This window comes from Eschrichtius robustus, chromosome 12 (assembly GCF_028021215.1).
Source record: "Eschrichtius robustus isolate mEscRob2 chromosome 12, mEscRob2.pri, whole genome shotgun sequence".
NCBI lineage: Eukaryota > Metazoa > Chordata > Mammalia > Artiodactyla > Eschrichtiidae > Eschrichtius > Eschrichtius robustus.
Window position 1 is genome coordinate 14,647,587 of NC_090835.1, and position 16,345 is coordinate 14,663,931.

Consider the following 16,345-nt stretch of genomic DNA (forward strand, 5'->3'; position numbering starts at 1 on the left):
TATTCTATTTTCATAATGTTAGTGATAAAAAATGTTGAAAGAATAAAATTAGAGGTTTTATTGGTATCCAAATACGAGATAGAGTCTTGTAGAACCTTATTCTCAAGTCCTTGTTTTATAAAAATATAAAAATGCTGATGCACACAGGCTGGTGAAAGCCAAATTTAAGAAATATTGAAACAAGGTTTTCATGAAAGAGATTAGGAATTACAAGGGTTTTTGTGTGTTGGATTGAATCAAAAAAGAATGTGGATGCTAAAGAAACACTAAACTTCAGTTTATACTTTGACTCTCATCTCACTCTCCTCTCAGCAGATATATTCTAGCATTGTATCTTGATAAAATTACTCCCTGTTAATTAAAGTGTTTTCAAAGGATATGTCTCCTACTCTTTGATAGGGCTGATCTCATGTGAACACTCAGACAAACCACCAACAATGTTCTTGGCATTTAATCCAAATTTCAGTCAAGCCCATTTGTAGGACCAAGTGGGTCAACTGAGCAAACCTGATGCTACTGTGTCTAAAACAAGTTTTCTGCTTAAACACATAGAGTAGGTTAGCACAAACTATCACATGGTTAATTGAGGTTGCATGGACAAACTAGCAAATTCAAGTTAAAGGAAAAAAATTATTTTTAAGGTTATATGTATATATGTATGTATGTATGTATGTATGTTTGTTTGTTTATTTATTTATTTATTTATTTATTTATTTATTTATTTATTTATTTATGGCTGTGTTGGGTCTTCGTTTCTGTGTGAGGGCCTTCTCCAGTTGTGGCAAGCGGGGGCCACTCTTCATCGCGGTGCACGGGCCTCTCACTATCACGGCCTCTCTTGTTGCAGAGCACAGGCTCCAGACGCGCAGGCTCAGTAATTGTGGCTCACGGGCCTAGTTGCTGCGCGGCATGTGGGATCTTCCCAGACCAGGGCTCGAACCCGTGTCCCCTGCATTGGCAGGCAGATTCTCAACCACTGCGCCACCAGGGAAACCCCTGTATGTATGTTTTTACAGGTGGCCCTCTGTATCTGCATATCTCTGGGTTCCACATTGGCAGATTCAACCATGTTAGGATTGAAAATATTTGAAAAAAATTCCAGAAAGTTCCAAAAAGCAAAACTTGAATTTGCTAACAACTATTTACATAGCATTTACATTGTATTTGCAACTAGTTACATAACATTTACTGTTTTAGGTATAATAAATAATCTAGAGATGACTTAAATTATACGGAGGATGTATGTAGGTTATATGCAAACCCTGTGCCATTTTACATAAGGGACTTGGGCATCTGTGGATGCTCCTGGAACCATCCCCCCTAGGCTACTGAAGGACAATTGTACATGTGTGTGTGTATATATAGATGTATATACATGGTCTCCTATGTATATCATGTATATATCTATATCTCTATATCTTTTTGATAATTAAGTTTATTGTTCAGGTCTCAGCCCACCTTAAACTGGTTAATGGAATCGCATGTAATATGAGTCGGCTTGAGTGTTACATCAACAACTACACTAAAATGTCTGTCAGTTTATCACAGATCTGTCAGATCTGTGAGGTTTTTTTGATACTATCTTTACGCATTTCTAATCACCCTTGATTTTGCCTGAGATAGAAACTAAATTACACACAAGAGTTTCTGTGAGTTTGGCATCTCTCAATCAGCTAGAAGGAAATGTCTGGGCAAATTTAAAACCACTGATTGATTGGAGATTTCAATCGGATTTTCAGATTAACTGAAAGAGGCTAGACTCCAGAAGGACCATGGAAGCAAATCGTTCATACAGGTATATGGCAATGACTTCATCAACTTGGTCAAAATGGAGTAAAACAGGAAGAGGAATAGAACCACGTCTCTAGCTAGTCAGTTCTAGAAGATCACTCATGACCTAGTCTTTATCAAACTAGGGGATTGAAGGAGAGCTGGTTTAAGAGTTGTAGATCCACACGTACTCTTCCCTTAAAATGGACTGGTACTAGAGAGTTTTGTTCATCTGTTTGTTTCCTGCTTAGCAGTTCTACAGTACTTTGTATTTTCCAATGTGCTCCTATAATCAGAACCTCGTTTGTGCCTCACTGATAATTTGAGAAAATAGTGAGGGCAGAGAAAATTTCCATTTGACAGTTAAGAAAATTAAAGCAGAAAAATGGAATGTCTTGTCCTGTATCAGGTCATGAGTCACTGACGTACCCAGAATTAGAACACAAATCTCTGGCTACTGGCTGGTGATATGAACACAAGTGGGTAATGCACTCTGTAATCAAAGACCTATTAACTGAGATGATTCCTAAGTTGTTTTTGGACATGACAAATATGTATATGGAAAAAAAACTTTGTATCACTTGATTTTCAAACTTGTTTAAACCACCTATTCTTTCCCAATACACAGGAAAAAAACGAACGCAGTATTTAAAGGCAAGCTGTATTTTTTCCTGTCGGTTAGTAGCAGTGAATTCATGTCTTAGTCATTCTCAAAATTCAGCAACTGTATTTGTTACTCTTTTTCATTGGGATTTAGAGACCAAAGAATATGTTTTAAAAAGCCTGTTAACACAATTTGTGTTCATCTACAATATACAAGAAATATGTAACTATTATGCAATTATAAAAAATTACAAATTGCAGCTCTTACTAAGTCACATCTGATCAGTTTGCTATTTACTACTTTGCTTCATATTATGGAATATTTGTGCAATACCAGACTCACTCACAGGACAAATGCAGCAACAATCAACTCTTCATCCTTTATTTAGTAGGTCCTATCTGTGTGAAAGATATTTAGCTTATTGTTAAGGGAGATAAAAAGAAGCACAAGAGTTAATTCTTGGATTTCAGGGGCTACCAAGTAATTTGCAGTGATAAAATATCATAGAAGGAAAGATCTAGGTATCTGACAGTGCAAGGATCACACCAAGACTCAAATGGTAAACCAGACCAACAAAAACAAACAAAAAATCATTGACTAAGCATTTACTAAAGTATGTACTGGACACTTTCTATTAATTATCTCTTTTAATCTTGAACAAAACCCAGTGAGAAAATAGGTACTATTTTTCCTTCATTTTACAGATGAGGATCTTGAGACTGAAAGATTAAGTAACCACGTAACATTCCAAGGATGGGAGGTCAGGTTATGAACTCAAGTTGGAAGAGGGCATTGGAGCCATTATATTCTCTGTCTTTCATTTATACTGAAAATATTTTCTCTTTTGCAATTCCAAAAAGATCAGAATAGTTCATTTCGATTGTTACCAGAAAGTTTCAACAATTATCCAGATTTAAGGGAAAAACCCACTTGACTAAATAAAGTGATCAGTAAAATGATGAGGTGGTAAGAATGAAATGGAGATTGAGCAAAGGAACGTTTCTAACTGTAGGTGAATCTTGGTCCCTGCAATGTGATGTATACTTACGAGACTTCTTGGTGGTCCCATTGACTGGGGGGCTTGAGGGCCCTGTCCCAGCAGTGTTGTAAGCTCTCACGGAAGCAAAGTAGACGGTGTTAGCTTTCAGCCCTGTGATGTTTTTGGTTGTGACATTTCCACTGACCCTAATTTTACCAATCATGGATTCTTTGGAGTCATCTGTCCAGTATAAGACCTGATCATTAAAAACAAAGAACAAATAAATTTATTGTTTCCTAACAACTGTCAACCACAGTGGCATATGGGAAGAAGTCAGGAGCATAAATGAGAGAATATTTTCCAATTAAAATGGTTATACAACAATAACAAAATAATCAAAGTCCAAAATTTATAGGGAAGAAATAAAAAAAAGAATACAAATTCACAATGGAAATTAGAGAACCTAGGTTTTTTTAGATTACCACAATAAAATATTTCATGAAATATCTAAAGGTTGACAGCTTTAACAAAGGGTATACGATAAGTCAGAGAAAAACAAGATTCATACTGTCAATCAAAGACTTACATTATGTTTTACTATTGACATTTCCTGGAGAGTTTTTTAAATCACAGATGAATTAGTAATTCAACTTTTACTGAGGCCTTCCTGTGCATTAGCACTGTTTTCGGCACATTGGAAAAGGCAAGAGAGAATAAAGCATAGTACCTGCCTTTGAACCTCTTATAATCTAGTTAAGATATTAGAGTACATATGTAAAAAGGAAGCAGAGAATGCATCCCAAAAAAGTGATATGGAAATAAATGCTAAAAGAATTTGAAGAAAGATAGTATCAGGGAGTGATCAGAGAAGGGTTCAAAGAGCAGGGGAGACTAGAGATGAGCTTTGAGAAATAAATAGGGTTCAGATAAGAGGTAAGGCATTCTAGGATTGGAATGGCAGAGGCATCTGTTATCGTATGAGTAGAACTTTCTGTTTGGACAAGAGGGTTCAGATAAAAAGAAAAAAAAAGAACAGTACAAGGCAAAATCATAATTTTATTCTAACTCCAAAATAAAGTAAACCTTGTAACTCATTTTGTGGATCATTAGATTTAAAAGTCAAAGGAACAATAAGTGATTAATAAGTCTCATCCCTTAACTTTGTGAGAATGAAGGCCCATAAATTCAAAGTGATTTGCCTCATTCTAGATAGACTATAAATGACAGATTAGGAGAATGTAGGCTTTTTCTTATCGCTTAACTGCCTTTTCCGAGATGACTAACTTTTTTCAAGTTATGCTCCAGTTCTTAGAGCAGGTTTCCCAGTGAGATTCTTCTATGGTTTAAGATCACTGAAGATTAAATGTTTACTTCTCCCCAAAAAACAAACATGACTGCAATTTGGATACTTAATTAAGATAATCACCTGATTACTTTTTAAATGCTACCATTTGTTACTTTGCTTGCTTAAGATCACCTGGAAAGATCCCCTCCATTAATTCCTCTCTATAGCTTTAGACATATACTATCATATACTAAGAACTAGGTTAGTAGTACAGGACTGTTGAACAGAGCTATTGCTAGCTGGCATATTCATAGTAGAAAGTGAAATTAATGTGGATTACCTCATAGCCCAGAACTCTTCCAGCGTTTCTATTCCAGGCAATAGCATTCCATGAAACCTCCATTTCCGAAGCAGAAAAACTTTGAACAGAAATTCCCCTTGGGGCCAGTTGAGGTTCTGCCATCCAGAGAAAGACACAACCATCTTCAGCAGAGTTGTTCATGAAAACAAATGCAAAATATACATACAGTCTCAAGGAGGCGCATTCCAGTGCTGACCACAACTTACCATCTTCCCCAGAGTAGACAATGGATGTGGTACTCAGGGCTCCTTCTCCTTTCTTATTATATACACCCACTTTGACTTCAAAGGGAGAGAGGGGGGTGATGCTTTCATTTCTGTAAACAAACCTTGACGATTCTACAAATGGTACTCTTTCCTTGGTCCATGTTGTTGAGCCAACTGGCCGCAGCATGATGATGTATCCAAATTCCTCTCCATTCTGTAGTTCTTCTGGAATTGACTTGGGCAGAAGTGATCAATCACTGAGTATTTAGAAAAATGTATTGTACAGCTATTATAATGTTTATTGATTGTTTGGCATATCTTTTGTAGAGATAGCATGGATATTTACCCTGTTTAATGAAGTATTGAAAAAAAAATACTTCTATTTGGAATGCCAATTAGAAAAATGATCCCAACTTAAGATACTCAGATAAATAAATGAAAAATTTAAATGGAAATGTAAAACAGGTTTTACATGTTTATATATCCTTCCTGATTATTCCTAAATTGTAATAATAAAATGGTTTAGAAGATTGCAAGATTTTATAAGCTAAAACATAATTTTGATATAAAATTTTAAACTCAGCACAAAATTAGCTTATTAACTATTTCAAGGCTAGCCATGTTTTCCTTTCACGTTTTCAACAAATTTTTGTAAAATACAGGTAATATAATAAATGTGTAATAACATTTGCTTTAAAACATATAGACTATTACTCAAACACAAACATATAAGGGACCGTCCAATTTTTGTTTTTGAAACATACATCTTCATTAGTCGTAGTATCAGTGTGCAGTTTCCTTAACATTAAAAAACAAACAATAAAAAGTTTGCTAAGTCCCAAAGAGACAAAATTCTTTGAGTCATTTAAAACTTAAATTTATTAAAATTACAAAACAAAAATAGATACAAGTTCCCCATTATAAATAATTATAACATTATAAATAATCACATCAAGAAGTGAAAATGAATTAGTCCTTGAATTTAGACAAATATTCCAGCTGTTTATAAGACAGTTATATTTAAAAGTGATAGAATTAATTTAGTTTCTCTAAAGGAAGATGCTTTTTATTTCTGAACATTTTCATGTAGACTAATAAAGGCATACCTGATAGGGCATAAGGCTTGAGTCTTGTCATGCACACAACTTTATTCCTGAGGTTTTCCTTACCAAAGGTATCCATTTATTGTATCACATTATCCTGTGACTTGGACCACATCTGGTTATCCAGCAGTGGGCACCAGAACAAAAGGCACCCTCTTGGTCAGAATCTTTGAGGTGTTCTGGTGTAGAATCTCTGAATTCTTTTTTTTTTTTTACACATTTATACATTCTTTTTTAAATATTCTTTTCCATTGTGGTTTATCCCAGGAGATTGGATACAGTTCCCCATACACTAGGAACTTGTTGTTTATCCATTTTAAATGTAATAGTTTGCATCTGCCAACCCCAAATTCCCAATCCATCCCCCTCCCTACCCCCTTCCCCCAGGCAACCACAAGCCTGATCTCTGTGTCTGTGAGTCTGCTTCCTAGACAGGTTCATTTGTGCCATATTTTAGATTCCACATATAAGTGATATCATGTGGTATTTGTCTTTCTCTTTCTGACTTACTTCACTTAGTGTGATAATCTCATCCATGTTGCTGCAAATGGCATTATTTTATTCTTTTTTATGGTTGGGTAGTATTCCATTGTATATTTGTATCACAACTTCTTTATCCATCAGAATCTCTGAATTCTATAGTGACTAGCAAACCCAATTAATTCCTCTCCCTTATGGAATTTGAATATGAAACATAGGTGTGTTGGGGTAATAATAGATAAACTTAGAGCAAAGCAATAAGTAGAAAACATACAGTAGCAGGGACACTGAGGCGGTGGAAGCTAGGAGAAAATCTAAGCTGTAAATTATACAGAGAAGAGATAGAATTTAGCCATTAGCCAGGTAGAAAACTGTAAGTAAAGTAAATAGGAAGAACTGAAGGACGAGCAGGAGGGACTCTTAGAACTGGGGCTGGGTTACCAGAATAGATGACAGCAGGGTAGGGCTATGGTTCTCAGAACAGTGATGAATGATGTTCCGGTTCTTCTTTTGCCCTGTCTGCTTGGTTACTGAGACTTTTTCCCATCCTCATTACTTCCCATGTAGCTTTAAAATAAATCCCCATTAACCAAGATGACCTGAGCTGCTCTCTGCTTCTTGCCATGTGGAACAGTCTAAGGAATATGGACTGTGAAAAGCAGAAGAAAAATACATGTCCTGAAATCTTAGGAAAGAAAATGCTTCCTTGTGTTGACACTTCCCTTTCACAGGTAGCTCAGAATTAAAATGGTTAACTTTGAGTGGCATGGAGGAGGTTTATGAGAATTTAAGCTACTTGCTAGAGAATTTGATTTCTTTTGGATGCTTCTCTGATCTTAGATTTAATCAAGATGTTTAGTTCATCGGAGAAAGTGGAGGACTTTTGTTTTTGGTAGTGAAGTGCAATGAATGTTTCACATGGTGTTCCCTCAAGAAAGATCTGAGTCCAACATGCTCAGTTTAGAGGAGAAAAAAAGGCTTATTTAGGTCCTTCCTTTCATTCTTCTCATATGGGCTGAGAGCCAAATGATGGAGAAATATATATAGCTATTTAAGGTGGCCAGAAAAAGAGTTTTCTCCTTTAAGCAGAGAAAGTATTCAGCAGAATACAGAAATTCAAAAATTCCTCTGGTAATGAAATCTCTTAAAGTTGATAAAGATTAACAATATCATTCTCCACCACAGTGTCTGTAAGAACTACATTTTTAGTATAGACCAAGAGTCAGCAAACTACGGCCTTTGAACCAAATCTGGCCCGTAGTCTGGTTTTGAAAATAAAGGTTATTGGAAACACAGTCACACATGTTAACTTGTATAATGATATATGGCTTTTGAATGACAATGGCAGGGATGAGAAGTTGTGAAAGAGGCCATGAAGCTTGCAAGGCTGAATAGTTTTACTGGCTGACCCTCTAGGTAAAAAGTGTATCAATGGGCAGTTTGGGTGTTTATTTCTTACTCTACAGTTTTTTATCCTATATGCCTAATTTTATAGTCATATTTTTTATGAGACATTTATCATAAGCACCTCAAACTTGCAGGTATTTTGGGTATAAATTACAATAACATATGAGTAAAGATACCTTTAAAAAAGGTTAGCAGTTATTACATCCCTAAAGTTAGATATCATGTCTAGGTTAGTTGAAAGATAACAAACGAAAACAAATAACCATACACAAAATACACATTATTTTGGCACAGGAGAAAACACAGGTCGATTATACCACAGTGTACTTATAAACCATAATGGTGGAGTCAGACTGAGTTTAGAACAGTGGTTGGACCTGGATTAGTGTTGAAAGCTCAATGGGTACTTCTTCATCCACAGTGCGGTGACTTTGGCCTGCAATGGTCTCTTTATCCCCGAGTTCTTTTTCACAGCATAGTTCAGATATGCTATGATGGTACCTTTCCTGACCTCCTTTCAGGCTGAGTTAAGACTATCCTGTCAATTTCTGAACATAAAGACTTTTTTTTCAAGAAATTCATTTTTGTACCCCCACTGCACTACTCGTTAGTGTTCACTGAATTGAAAGTGTTACTGTGTGCCTTCTGGTGGCTCGAATTAATGTATGCATCTCCTTCTAAGTACACATAACTGATTCCTTAAAGAAGTTTGGGCACCAGAAGAATTTGGCTCAGTAACTGCATGTACATGATGCCAAATGTGAATGATAAATGGGAACTTGCGTCCATTTATGTAATAGTTTCTGTTAGTATCCTCATATCTGATATCCCAAGAAGAAATACACAGAGGGAATGATTTTAACTTAATTTTTTAAAAATATAGGTCAGAAAAAGTTTTCTGTAGAGGGTCAGATGCTTAAATATTTTGAGCATTTGGGGATCTAGGGTCTCTTGCAACGTCATGAAAGCAGTGATACATAACACATAAGAGAATGGGTATATGGTGGTGGGTGAATTTGTTTAGGAAAACAGGGAGCAGGCCAGATTTGGCCCGTAGGTGATGGTCTCTGGAACCTGGCTTTACAAACAACATTATAAATCGTGGAAAGTTTTTTTTTTTTTTTTTTTTGTTAATTCACATCATCTCTATTTAAGAATAGTATACATAGGATTTCCCATTCTCCTCACGTATAGACTGAGTAAAAGCTGTGATTTACCAACCTTTAGTAATTTCTGACATGGAGGAGAAAAAACAAGGGGTGAAGTTAGGCAAGTGATGAAATGCTTATATGGCCTTCAAAGAATATTGAAACCTAAATAACCTCCTCACCATCCCACAAAACCAATCCTGTTTTAGACTACTTGAGAGTCAGTGTTTCTGTGGGAAACGTGTTTGGTAAACAAGAATAACTTGATTAACTTACTACTCAAGGCAGATACAGGAAAACTCTTGGCCTCTCTAAACCATGACTTTGCATATGGACCATTGGAATTCTAATTTAGGACAAAGTAAAAAAGCATGGAGAGTCCTATAGTCAGATGCTTCTCTGCCCACCTGTATTGCATTTCTAAGCCTATTTTCTTTTCTGAACATGGCATTGCCACCGGCTAGCATTGTCATGAGGAGTAAATGACACGAAATGTCCAGCACAGCACTGAAAATCCTGTAAGTGCTCCACAAGTGATTCACATCTCTCTCTGTGCACATCCATTCATTCAACAGGTACTTAGGAGGTCACACCACATTCCAGGCACTGTGCTAGGCCCGTAACGCATATGTGAAACTAGACGTCCAGAAGAAAGGACAACTTTTATAGCAGCTGCACCTGGTTCCTGGCTCTGTTGTTTACAACCTTTAGAAAACATCTCTGCGTCTCAGTGTTCTCTCATATGAAGAGGGTTTAATAATACTACTTTTTCTCTATCTGTAATAGAATTCTTTTTGTTTGTTTCTTTTTTAAAAATTTTTATTGGAGTATAGTTGCTTTACAATGTTGTGTTAGTTTCTACTGTACAGCAAAGTGAATCAGCTATACGTATACATACATCCCCTCTTTTTGGGATTTCCTTCCCATTTAGGTCACCACAGAGCATTGAGTAGCGTTCCCTGTGCTATACGGTAGGTTCTCATTAGTTATCTATTTCATACACAGCATCAGTAGTGTATATATGTCAATCCCAGTCTCCCAATTCATCCCGCCCCCACTTCCCTCTTGGTATCCATACGTTTGTTGTCTACATCTGTGTCTCTATTTCTGCTTTGTAAATAAGATCATCTATAGCAATTTTTTCAGATTCCACATATATGCGTTAACATACGATATTGATTTTTCTCTTTATGACTTACTTCACTCTGTATGATAGTCTCCAGGTCCATCCATGTCTCTACAAATGACCCAATTTCGTTCCTTTTTATGGCTGAGTAATATTCCATTGTATATATGTACCACGTCTTCTTTATCCGTTCCTCTGTTGATGGACATTTAGGTTGTTTCCATGTCCTGGCTATTGTAAATAGTGCTGCAGTGAACATTGGGGTGCATGTGTCTTTTGAATTATGGTTTTCTTTGGGTATATGCCCAGTAGTGGGATTGCTGGGTCACATGGTAGTTCTATTTTTAGTTTTTTTAAGGAACCTCCATACTGTTCTCCATAGTGGCTGTATCAATTTACATTCCCACCAACAGTGCAAGAGGGTTCCCTTTTTTCCACACCCTCTCCAACATTTATTGTTTGTAGATTTTGTGAGGAATAAAATGGACCATATATATAGAAGGTCTTATACTACTGTAAAATCATTTACAGATGCAATGAATCCCTATTATTCTGCAACAGGGTTTCTCAACCTTAGCACTCTTGACATCTGGGGGCAGATAATTTCTTCTCATGGGGGGGCTGTCCTGGGCATTGTAGGATGTTTAGCTGCATCCTAGCCTCTATCCAGATGAACCTCTCCCCTTAGTTGTAAACAACCAAACATGCCCTCAGACATTGTAAATATCTCCTGAGGGATGAAACCACCCCTGCCTCCCAATGAGAGGCCCTCTAACATATCAGATATCATGATTTTTAACTAAAATATCCATAGCCATCATGTTCTTAGGTGTGATATTAAAATGTCCAAGGAAGTGGATGTTTTGGCTATGGAAATTATCACCACAGTGTCAGAAACATGTACACAGGGCAATGAAATAGGGCAAGGCTCTTTTATCAGTTATAGCTGGGGCTCAAAGCTGATAACAAAGGTATGAAGTGCCATGCATTCTAAAGAGAGACATCAAACCATTTATATATAAGTCTACCTGGCAAAACTTAGCCTATAACCCAAGAGAAATGTACAGAAAGGGAGTGTTGGTTTGTTTAGGGAGAGATTAGTAGGAAGATATTTCTTTTGAGACGGTTGTAGAAAAAGCTGTGCATTCCTACCCCTCTACCCAGGGGAAAGCAAAGGGGCTACTTCTTATCCCTTGCCTAACGAAGTGAAGAGGCTTCAGAAAGAAACACATGGTATATGTTCTCTGTAATTTAGGGAATGCAGGTTCTTTTAACTGACAAATGCTTGAGAAACTGCCAAAGGGGAGAGAGACCCAGACAGTGTATTGTGGCAGAGTGAAGAGAGGCTAAGTGGGGACACACTGCACTTCCATGGAACATAGAGCAAAGGTGCATGTTTGCTGAGGGCAAATGTGAAAACCATGTAGGGAGCTATCCATGAGCAACCTTATGGTTGCTCTGTCATCATAAGGTTGTAACCTTATGATGCTATATCCACAAAGAGCATCTAGAGGAGAGAGAGAACCTCTACCAGAAGAGTCTGGCCATGGACCACCAGATTCCAGGAACTGAGGAGACCTTCCGGCAGCTTGCACCAAGGAATGACAACCAAAAGTTTGGGCACTTCTTTGGACACTGCACCCTCCCCGCCACCACCAAAAACCACAAAAAAACAAAGCAATACAAAAAACCGCTCTATGAAATGTCAACGTCTGGTCATTTACCATTCCTAGAGTATACCAAAGTCACATTACAAATGTACCAGCAATCAGGACTTTTTCTGTCCCTTTCCTCTCCTCCCAATCCCAGTTTACTACAACTCTGGAGGAACTAGTTTGGGAAAGGAGAAATTGAATAGCAGAGTGGAGAAAAGGTGGAGAACTGACTATGCGTTCCCTTTCACACTATAGCATTTCTCCGCTGAGGCAGGCCTGAGCGTCTGGAAATGAGAAACTTTAGATTGGTTGAAAGTCTAAAGTTTATGATAATAAACCAGGTTGAAAAAATTTTAAGTACAAAAATGAACCTACTTGTTGATACTTAATAATAATGACTACAAAAGCTATACCATCTGCCTAAGCTTTCATCTAGATGCAGGGAAGAACAAAGGAAGGATTTAAAGAACAATGATAGGGAAATTATTTTCTACCTGCGCTCTGCTGAGTCTAACTCATGAATAGTTCTAGAGGTAATAAATAAAATAATTTCCAGTTCATCAACTAATAACAAAAATGCTACTGACCCACCTTCAATAGACATTGAACGTCTGTTTCTTATATTTGGAAGCAAATTGTGTTGAGTTAGTCACACTCTCTTACTTTAGTAGAAATATAAAAAGTTTCCAATACCTCTTTTAAATAATGCATCATCAGGAGTCTCTCATACCACGTATTTTTATATACTCAATAGTGATCAAATAAATCTTCTTTTTTGTTTTTCAATATTCCTCTTAGCCAGCTAAATCTTTTTCCTTCAAAGTAACTCAGTTGGATAGAAAATTACCTCCCACGTAATGATGAGTTCAGACCGACTTCCTCCACCTCCATTGATGTTTGTTGGTGCCACGACAGGGACTAAAGCAACCAAGAGAAACATAGGATGGCAATTACTAAAGTAGCTCTTCATTGGGAAGAATTTTGTTTTTGGATTTCACCTTTCAAAATCTCACGCAAACACATTATGAGAGAGTCTTGCATTTTTAATGAACATAAATTATGTTTACACATATCCAAATTTCTAAGAGAGAGGACACAGTTGTGTTTGATACAAGAGCACCCTGGCTCCAAAATTAATTAAAAATCGACTAACATCGTGTATTTGACATTATTATGCATCATCTACTAATTGGCAAAATGATGTTCCATTCAGATGGTAACCGCAACATTGCTGATTTAGTGCCTAATTATACAGTTGTGCTGTAAACAAGTTACTTAGGCAGTCTGTTAATTAATTTTTTTCAATAAACTAAAATAATTTTTCTTTTTGTTAGCCATCAGGGTATTTTAACATTTAAAAATGAATCCTGCTTTGATCTTCATAATTTATTTAAAAGATTGCCTTGAACCTATGCCCTGTCTTCTAAGCCTTCCAATGCCTTTGGCCAAAAGCAGCGTGAATTGGAATAGCTTCTACAGTTGCAGGGTTTCTAGTACTTGACAGCTTACAGTAACATATTTCAGGACAATTGACTAGTTTAGATACATAAGGAAATTATTTTAAATTATACTTTAGTTAACTCTTTGCAAAAGTTTCCAATGTTCTGGGTAGTAAAGTTCCCTCTTTTCTTCAGTTTTCAAATGAACCATACTCATCCTAAAGCCATAGTGAGAAGAACTGTCTTTGATGATACCAGCAAACAAACAAACAAACAAAACCTCACAACCTCTCACTTCAGTATGATTTGGAGCCTCAGGGAAATCATTATGAATACCAAGTCTCATTATGCTACTGAAATGAGACCGCCAATGGTTAACAGAAGGTGACATAAAAACTTTACTGTAAAAACTTTAGAATTAGCATCAACCCTGCCCAAAACTATCATAATATAAATCAGCTGTAAACAAACAATCTGAAATTGAAGCTAATATCCAGAGGCATGGACCACACTTGTAGATTCTTATCCAGTTGGTCTGTGGTAGGGCCTGGGAATTTCTATATTTAGACATTTCCTTATGTCAGTCTTTATCTCATTTAGGTTAAGGTCCACTGTTATGGTGAATGCTGGTGCCTAAGTCTGGATGTCTGGGTTCAAATCCTGACTTTGTCCAAAACAATCAGCTAACATCCTGGTCTTCCTTTTCTTCCTCTATCAAAGGAAGGTCCCTCCTCTCAGCTCTAAACTTTTAGAATGATTTAAGATATCACTACCAAATATGCTGTTTTCCAGCCCTAATCCTATAATAAAATGATTAGCATTACCTTTAGTTTCAAAAAAATGATTTATTGACATCTGACAGTTGCGCACACTTTGTTGAAATAGTTTGTGCTTGTTAAACTAAGCCAGCAGCATCAGTGATCCTTCATAGGTGACTGGATAAGAATGTGAACTTTGTTGGCTACATGCATTGCGCAGATCAAGTATCACCTTGGATGTGAAAGTTTAAGAGTGGAACAAAGGATCCATTGAAAAGAGCTTAAGAAGGCAGGTTCCACTTGTATTCTGCTGTTCAGTGAACCAGTTGATGCTCAATTAGCACTTCTGTTAAATGAGTTTAAAATTTACCTCATTTGCCTGTGGAAAAATTTATAGTATCGCTCAATGAAGCTGCAGCTAGGTCAGAGTTGAGAAATAGATGGAAATATGTGGCTGGCTGCACCATCAGAGTCTCAGTTAATTCTTGGCTACAACATTTAATGAAACAAGCAGTAACTCATTTGCATTTACAAATCTACAGATTCTCTATTGGATTTTGGCTAGAAAATAGATGAGATGAGAGGACAACTTTTGAAAAATTCTAATTTTTGACATGCCTGCTTAACTATAATCATCTCTTTTTGAATTCACTTTTTGGGAGAAAATACACTTTGCTCTGTGCACATACAAATGGAAAATAAGAGCCACTGGTTTACTGCCTCTGATTTTGGACCAAAAATACTACACTTCTCACTTATTTTCTTTAGGAACTAGACTTTAAAAGGTCTTCCACATCTTTAGAAGACATTGATTTCTTACCTGATGCTTTGGTTCTTAACACTTCTGATGGTTTACTTGGTTCTCCAATCCCAATGCTATTCCCGGCAACAACACGAAACTCATATTCCACCCAAGGACTCAAACCAACCACTGTTGCATTGTATGTCTTACCATTGAGAATTTCTGGAACTGAAAAGAAGGGGATGCTTCAGGCCCCTAAATTGGCACTAGTTAAAAACAATCAGTTATTCAATTAAACAAACACACCATCTGTTTTAGAAAATTATTCAAAAATGCTTGTGTCACTTACCTGTAGAAACAGCCTGCCAACCCACAGAAAATGGTGTCCGAGCCTGAATACTAAATATTTGAATGGGACTGTTATTATCTGAGCCTGGTCTCCAGCTTAGTTGAGCAGTAGTACTGGAAATATGTTCCACTCTTACATCTTCTGGGGGACCTGGGGGACCTTGAAAAATATGTTTTATGATGACTATATTGGAAATTATTAAATTCATGGATTTGGGACAGGGATAGTCTATCTGTTATGCTTAGAAAATAAAATATTGAACATAATGTATTTTAGCACATTATTTGAGATAAAGCCCTATTAATTCAACTTACATGGTGAGAGATTAATTTAGAAATGCTTCCGTTGAAGATTAGAAAATGCCAGTCATGGGATGGTTGAATATCATCCGATAGGGAGTTAACCTCAATAATTGAGAATCATTCTCGTCCATTCTCTCTTGAAAGCTAACTCAAATAAATACATCTGATATGGAGACCTTCAGGAACATGTGACTTTGACCCTGCTCTGACAAGAATGGTTTATTATGAATAGAAAGCATGTCTAAATTTTAGGGACCGACACTGCTTGCTAAGTCTGACCATTCCTTATAAAGAGACAAAACCCACTCATTTCAATATCCATATCTATACCTGTACCCTGGAGTCTTAGAGTTTAGAAAATAAAAAATCTGTACTATTTATCTCACTTTTTTATCATAATGTGGTTACTCAAAGATCTACCATGTATCAATACATATTAACATTTTTGATTGTGAATAAACTGTGTGCTCATTCATTTTCACCATTTATGCTTACCCCTCACAATGATATCAGCTTCAGCAGATAAACTTTCCAGAGTTGTTTTTACTGTGCATAGATATTTTCCTGAATGATTTAACTGAATATTCCTTATCATCAAATCCCCAACGGATTCCTGCAGATAGATAGGGAA

The 16,345-nt window shown here is 36.6% G+C and overlaps 1 protein-coding gene across 4 annotated transcripts in view; it reads right to left on the minus strand.

Moving 5' to 3' along the window:
- The window catches only part of CNTN6 (contactin 6), a 155,775-nt gene that overhangs the window by 8,196 nt on the left and 131,234 nt on the right, over nt 1–16,345 (minus strand). For all 4 annotated transcript variants that reach the window (XM_068557769.1, XM_068557770.1, XM_068557768.1 and 1 more), the window contains 7 exons: nt 16,210–16,327; nt 15,413–15,571; nt 15,142–15,291; nt 12,972–13,042; nt 5,206–5,440; nt 4,979–5,094; nt 3,423–3,609 (listed from right to left, as the gene is read on the minus strand). In XM_068557769.1, coding sequence (XP_068413870.1) covers nt 3,423–3,609; nt 4,979–5,094; nt 5,206–5,440; nt 12,972–13,042; nt 15,142–15,291; nt 15,413–15,571; nt 16,210–16,327 — 1,036 coding nt within the window. The remainder of the gene's footprint in view (nt 1–3,422; nt 3,610–4,978; nt 5,095–5,205; nt 5,441–12,971; nt 13,043–15,141; nt 15,292–15,412; nt 15,572–16,209; nt 16,328–16,345) is intronic.